The sequence below is a fragment of the Bufo gargarizans genome, chromosome 8 (genome assembly GCF_014858855.1).
Source record: "Bufo gargarizans isolate SCDJY-AF-19 chromosome 8, ASM1485885v1, whole genome shotgun sequence".
In the NCBI taxonomy this organism is placed as follows: domain Eukaryota; kingdom Metazoa; phylum Chordata; class Amphibia; order Anura; family Bufonidae; genus Bufo; species Bufo gargarizans.
In genome coordinates, this window is record NC_058087.1 from 141,290,920 (window position 1) to 141,298,395 (window position 7,476).

Below are 7,476 nucleotides of genomic sequence, written 5' to 3' on the forward strand. Positions count from 1 at the left end.
CGTGACTTTAGCAAGTCACGTGACAATACTAGGTCCTTACGGCGCACGGACTTTAGACGCTACCCCTTTGGTTCCCAGTCGAGCCCTGACAGGATACCTCCTAACTCCTCTCCGGTGACATGGCCGCTGCACATCTCACTCTACAGATAGCTGCGTAGGCTATTGTAATCAATCCACATGAACCCTTCATTCACTGGGATCGGCAATAGATTAGTAACGCCTATATCCCAGAGCTCGTCTCGTCAAACAATCTCGCGAGAGTTCACAATTTCCCATATCTCCCCGCGAGTTCTTCCTCCTCCCTCTTTCCGCCATACTGCAGACCCGGTGAGTAAGTCACTAGCCCGGGCCTGACTGAAATCCCTTTTGTATCTCGGCCATCCGGCCCCGGAGCGCCTCGCCGGGGTGCGGCTGTGTAGCGGAGGAGCGGCGCTGTCGGGGCGGCTCGGTATGGCGGCGCTCCGGTCTTGTAGCGGGGCTGAGCTTGGACGTGAACCCTGGCTTGTTCCTTCTTGCCTCAGTCCTGTGCATGGAGTGTGGCTACCGGAGCCTGCAGTGCCCGGGCCGCCCGCCGGGTGTTGGGCTGTGGGGTCACTGGCTCCCGGGTGTCATGGCTGTGATGTGTCTGGACTTCCCCCTGTATGGTGTATTGTCAGGACTACTACTCTCAGTATGGGCGGTGTAGTCCTGTCATTAGTGAGGTCTCCAGCTCTTGTGAAACTACAACCCCCAGCGTGCACTGACGCAGTTCAGATCTCATAGCATCCTGGGAGTTGTAGTGATGCAGTGGTAGAGGCTGCAGATCACTGCTTGTCTGCCATTGAATGAATCGAGGCAATGTGGTGCTTGATCCATCACATGATGCCCCAGCGCCGCCATTCTAGCGCCATTTATGAGTTCTGCAGGTTTTGCCGCTATTCTGACTATTAAGAATGGCGCTCTACTGAGTATTCGTACACCCCAACACTGTCTGTACCTAGTGCTGAAAATGTGGGTTAGCATCCTCCAGCTGTGGAGAAACTACAACTCCCAGTATGTACTGCATGTTTTGGCTTTTCTCAGAATATCCTTAGTTGAGCATGCTGGGAGTTGTAGTTTCACAGAAGCTGGAGGTTGCGGGCCCTTGATGTAAAGTTATATGCCATGTATGTGTGATGCCCGGAGTAAGGCCTGTGGTCATTATCTGTCCAATCAGACCAATAGTCGGTGACACAGAAGATCTGTCCGTGTAATCGGCCGTCTGACCAGTGATCGTAGTCCAGCCCTAAGGCTTAGTTCACATGAACCTCTTTGTCCTGTGATGTGCGGGACGGTTTAGTCTTGGGGCTCATGCACACGTATCTAATTTCATCATTCAAGTCAACTGGTCCACAAAAAAATGTGGAACACGTCCATATGTCATCCGTATTTTGTGGATCCATACTGTAGAAACGCCATGACCAGCCCTTATTGCTCTTGTGTTTGGTGATTAAGAAGTTACTGTTTCCAATCCACAAAACGGATCGCAAACAGAAACCATACGGATGGGTTTTGTGGAATAACGGAATGGAAGAGGACTTAAATCAGAGGGGAAAAACTCATACGGAACAACTGATCCGTGAAAAACGGACCAGAAATCTAAAAGTCGTGTGCATGAGCCCTCGGTGTGATAAGAAAGTGGAACCTAATGGGATCTGTCTTAAAATGAATGTCTGCCAGTGCGACCGGCGCTCGGGGCGCTGCCCACTTCTGTGCTCCACTGTCTGTCCCCGCAGTAGAGGTCAGCATAAGGCTGCGTTCACATCGCGCTCAGTTTTCTGTTCTTCAGATCCGTCAGAAGAACAGGAATAAAGAGAATCCTTTATTTTGAGCCTCCGTTGTGCTCATTCTGCATGTGTCCTGTCACTTCAGTCTTCCGTTATTTTTGTCGTGAGGAGAAAAAAACTGATCTGATGGAAATGACTGAAGTAAAGGATCCGTATTTTTCTGTTCTTCCGACGGATTAGAAGTGATGTGAAGCCGGCCTCAGATCATCACTGCAGTTTATTGGGTGGGTCTGCCCCGCAGGTGGCATTTCCCAAGGGGACATCTGCCCGTGCAGTGGCTTTGCTGGTAGTGGGCATTCTCTCACAATTTCTAGTCTGTAGCTTGACTTCTTCCCCGATATGAAGCTCGTCATGGTTGGCGGTACGTCACTCATGGCATGGATGTTTGCCGGGTGATGTAGTGTCATGTATGGCTTTTGTCACCGTCCATGGACCGGGTGTAGCAGCGTTCACTTGGGCACCAGGCGCAGTTTTCTCATGTTGTGGTCTGAGCGGTCACTTTGTTCTCTTGCAGGCACCATGGTGCGCATGAACGTGCTTGCCGATGCCCTCAAAAGCATCAACAATGCAGAGAAACGTGGTAAGCGGCAGGTTCTCATCAGACCGTGCTCAAAAGTGATCGTGCGATTCCTGACAGTGATGATGAAGCACGGTAAGTGCCCCCTTCTATTACCCCCTCCACCTCACTGCTCTTATTCCCTGGCGTTGTGCAGGCCGTCACGACTGACCTTTACCATTCATTTATTTTTATTTTTTTTCTATTGCAGGTTACATTGGAGAATTTGAAATTATTGATGATCACAGGGCCGGAAAAATAGTTGTCAATCTCACAGGCAGACTAAACAAGGTGAGACCCGAAGGGGAGTGGGGGTAAGATGGCTGTGCTGAGACCCCCGCGGGTGCCGCCTTTGCCATGTATAACATTTATACACATCGTGTGGCTCGGTGCGAATTGTCCTGTAACAGTCAGCATTTGAAGGGTTGTTCCATCTTCTGTCGCTTGGATATGCCATTGGTTGGTGTGCATTGAAAGTGAAGGCCATAGCACTGGGAATGGTGGCACGTCCCTATTCAAGTAAATGTCACTGGCTGCCGTTTGGCTGAGAAGCAGGTGACCCGTGGGGGATCGGCAGTACACCAGCCCTGCCGAACTGATGGCTTCTGGATAAACTCCTTTAACCTACAGCTGATTGGCACTGCTGGTGAACGTTCTCATAAGAAGCGGTATATGGCGCACAAGCTAAGGTGTGGATTGAGTTGTGGCTATGGTACCTCATTTGCTGATTGCTGGATCTCTTCACCTTTGTTTCAAGTTGTATGTCCAGGTGTGGCCGGACATTTAGCAGTAACCTGTAATGGCGCCTTAACGGTTGTCCAGGAGCAAGTAGTTTTCCCTAATGTCTGCTGCCTGCCTCTGTAAGCAGAAGATTCTTCTCTGGCACGTCCATCTTCCGGTCCACGGCTTGTTTTCTTCCTGCGCAGCGTGGGCATGGTGATACGCTCCACTGCAGCCAATGACTGGCTTCTACAGTGGGGTGGCCACAAACAGCGGGGAGCAGGCAAGTATGAATTTTTCACTTACTGAGGCAGCCTGCACGCATTAGGGAAAATCTACTTATTCCTGGATAACCGCTCTAGGGCTTGGCGTCCACATTATGAAAACGTGTGATTTATTGCACTAAGGCGGCTTTCACATTGGCATCATTCATGATGCATCAGGTTGTCTTCCGTTATGGCAGCTTTCCGTTCTGTGTCCGTTCATAAAAACAGGAAAAAATTGATCCGTTACTGAAAACCATTTTAGGCTGCTTTCACATTTGCTCTTGCCCTTTCCGCTATGGAGATCAGTCATAGGATCTCAATAGCGGGGGGGGGGGGATGCTTCTGCTTTGTCCCCCTTCATTGTCAATGGGGACAAATCGGAACAGAGTGCACCAGAATGCATTCCGTTCCGCTTCTTTACGTTTCCATGACGCGCACAAGCGCTGCAAGCAGCGTTTTTTAGAACATCCTGGGATGCGGAGCAAGATGTCCTGGCACACAATCTAAGTCAGTGGAGACGGATCCGTTTTCTCTGACACAGGAGAAAAAGCATCCGCCCCCATTGACTTACAGTGGTTTTAGAGACGGATCCGTCATTGTGATGTTAGATAATACAACCGTATTGGTTCAGAACGGATGCAGCGGTTGTATTATCGTGACGGAAAAGTTTTTTGCTGATCCATCAAAAATGTTGGTGTGTAAGTAGCCTCAGTCTATGGTGACAGATCTGTTTTTAGGAGCTTAAATGGTGAATGTTTTTCTGTGCGATCTCGTAATGTGACTGCAGTATCCAACAGTACAGTTCTCGTGATGAGACATCTGCATCTTTCTACAGCCCTTTAACTGCATGCAGTGCCCGGCTATGTCGTGTAATATCGCCATTTTACTGAGATTACATGTCTTGTGACAGAATGGCGTAAACCCTGGTAGATGCCGGACAGCTGCCTGTGTTGGCTGATGACTCTCTCCCCCCCCCCCCGACTCCACCATAACCATGTGTGCTTGGCCATATCCACTGGGGCATGTCGGAACTGAACCTCTTTCTACTCTTTAATGGCTCCTGGTCGTGCAACGGGTTCCAGGGCCAAGATCGCCCTGTGGCCCCTGCCTTACACTATCCACATTACCATGGATCCCTATTAGGACACTGGTGTAGTGCTGTGATGGGCCAGTACCTGAAATAACTGTCACTTTCAGTACTGAAATTACTTGTGTATTCCACAGTGTTCGTATAAAGACAGTTTCCAGCTGGCACTAAATTTAAAGAAGAAAAAATTGCCACAAGCTGGTATTGTGCTAAACTGATTTGTCTGCCAGTTTTCTGACACAAAAGGATTGAGTATCCACTTTACACAGAAAGCTTCCTCCAGTAGGGGGCAGATGTGGGAGCCTCTGGTGAGATGTCTCCAGTTGTAGGAAAGGCGCGGTCAGTGAATAGAAGTGATCAACAGATTTTTCTGTGGTTGGGCCATTTTGTAGTTTAACAGAACCAAGTCAGAACAGTATATTGAGCAGCGATGATTCCGGCAGACACCTTCTAGATCATATGAGGTTATTTTTGAAAGGGTTGCCCAGCCTTTAAGTGATGGCCTATCCTCAGCCTCTGAAGTTGGCGCATACAAAAACATGGTGGTGGACAGCGCTTGTCGCTGCAGTCTGGCCCTTTGAAGTGAATGGCAGCAGCGCTGGAGGGATGAGCTCTGTTCACTACAGTGAACGTGATGGAGCTGCGCAAAACAGCAGATTGGTGGTGCTGGACCCCACTGAAAGACTGGACAACCCCCTTTAAACAGGTCAGCATAGATTATAATCTGTGATAGGCCAAGACCGTGCCTGAGTAGATGGAAATGTTCAGACCTTGCTTGAAAAACTGAACCCGTGTTGAGGACGCTTACTGTCCCTTCATTGTAAAGTTTGCCAATGTTCAGGAGTGAGACAGAAGGAAGAATGGAAGCCCCTAATGTAACCTGGTGGGGGGTGTAGGTTGATGATCCTACTGGACCAGAACTTTGATCATGACAACCTTTCTATTTGATTGTCCTTGCAGTGTGGCGTCATCAGCCCCAGATTTGATGTGCAGCTGAAGGATCTGGAGAAGTGGCAGAACAACCTCCTGCCTTCACGTCAGTTTGGGTGAGTGACGAGCATTGGTCTCATACGGGAGGGAAATCGGTTAAATGATAAAATAAAAAATTGCCCCCAACTTATCTGTAGGTAAACTGGTCAGTACTTGTGCTCGTGAATGGAGTCATGAGTTTGCAGACTTGCCTATAAGGGAAAGGCTGTTTCTGTACTCGGGAGCAAAGATTTTAAAAACAGAAGACTGTCCCCTTGGTCAGCTGACTTGAAGGGATTTTGTCACTTCAGTAAATGGCATTTATTGTGTAGATGGTTTATACAAGCCACTTACTAATTTGCTTCCTTTGCTCGCTAGACAAATTTTTCCATCACACTATACATGTCTTGTTTCCATGGTTACGACCACCCTGCAATCCAGCAGCGGTGGCCGTGCTTGCGTACTATAAAAAAAAAAAAAAGCACCAGCCTATGTGTGCTCCCATGGTCACCAGAGAGGCCGGCACTTATTCCTATAGTGTGCGAGCATGGCCGCCACTTCTGGATGGCAGGTTGATCGTAACCATGGAAACAAGCGGTGTATAATGTGATGGGGGGGGAAAACAAATCCAGCCAGTAGATCTGCCATAGAAGCGTAATCTGTTGGAATCTATGTATACTGTAAATGGAGTTAAAATCGGCAACAGATTTATTTTTATTTTTTTTTGTGTACGCTTGCTGCTGGTTAGAGCTGCGTCTCTGTACATTCAGCAAATTTTCAGGCTGGCCGCTTTAATTGTATTTTTTTTAAATGGCATAAATCATTGCAACCAGATGTTACATGCTGGTCAGTAGGAAATTGCATATAAACGTCACTGCCTCCTCAGGAATATGGATTTATACAGTAAGTTAACTGAACCTTGGTTGTCCTGCAGACACAAATTGTAGTAAATGAATGATGTATAAACCTTATAAAAAATCACTAATCGCCTACAAAAAATAGAATATGCAGTACGTATGAATGCAGTATACTCGGGTTACATGATCTACTACAGTTCGGGAGACTTTACTCCACGGGGCCTTTGTGGAGGTAGACTGTATAGAAAATTGGATCGCTCTGGTTTATCGATATAGCTTAAGATGGTCAGTGATTCATCCACGAAAGTCTTGTTTTATTTTTGTTTGTATTTTTGCTCTCCATGTCTCCTGTGTTCCTCGGTCATTGCACAGCTGAAAATTACGTCTGTGTTGGGTCTTTTTTTTTTTTCACTGGCCCATAGACTATATAATGGGAGTGATAGATCTGTAAACAGACAACAATGAGGCTTGATTCCGTGCTAAAACACTGTGTAAACACATTAAAATGAATGGGTATGTGTGCGGTCTGTGGAGAGTGTGGACAACACCCGTCTGTGGATCACGGATATGTGACTAGGGGCTCATGCACACAAACTTGTGCCCAACTGCCCATATTACGGACTGCGAACTGCTGGTGCAGTCTACATCCACCAGATAAGACCAAAGATGGGACTTCACCTATCTTTTTGTGGAGGGAAGGCATGGATCAGGAGCTCTATCAAGCACATCTGTGGGATTTCATGTCCTATATTTTTGCGGTGCGGACCATCTCTTGTGCATCGTGGAACCCTTCAAGTGAATGGGTCTGCATTTGAGCATGGACAGTGCCTGTGCAGTGCCGATCACAATTTGCAGTTCAGTGTTAAAACCGCCCTAAATTAGGGCATTTAAGATGCACTCTGGTGTTCCAAATCAACCCCCCCCCCTCCCCCCGGGGTTAATATCCATGCGTGGCTGAGAGACTAGACACTGACACAGAAGTTGGTCAAAGCAATCTCTAACTTTTTATTACATGGGGTTAGCGTATATACATCTTCAGAAGAGGGCAGTCCTCACTGAGGCTAAAACATTGTTTCATTGGTCAAAAAGGAAGAAGAGATAAGAGAGGAGATAGCACCCTGGCTTCTGCGCACTGGGTCCTACTTTGGAATGTGAACTAATGTAAACATCTGGTTACCATCGCCATTTTGTAATGGAGTTTATTCCAACAAGAATA

At 47.6% G+C, this 7,476-nt stretch overlaps 1 protein-coding gene across 1 annotated transcript; it reads left to right on the forward strand.

Moving 5' to 3' along the window:
• Positions 1-196: 196 nt before the first annotated feature.
• Positions 197-5,546, forward strand: LOC122945693 (40S ribosomal protein S15a-like). Its single transcript, XM_044304841.1, has 4 exons — positions 197-327; positions 2,320-2,457; positions 2,573-2,652; positions 5,395-5,546. Exons 2-4 carry the CDS (start codon positions 2,325-2,327, stop codon positions 5,482-5,484), a joined length of 303 nt encoding a protein of 100 aa, XP_044160776.1. The 5' UTR covers positions 197-327; positions 2,320-2,324; the 3' UTR covers positions 5,485-5,546.
• Positions 5,547-7,476: the final 1,930 nt, after the last annotated feature.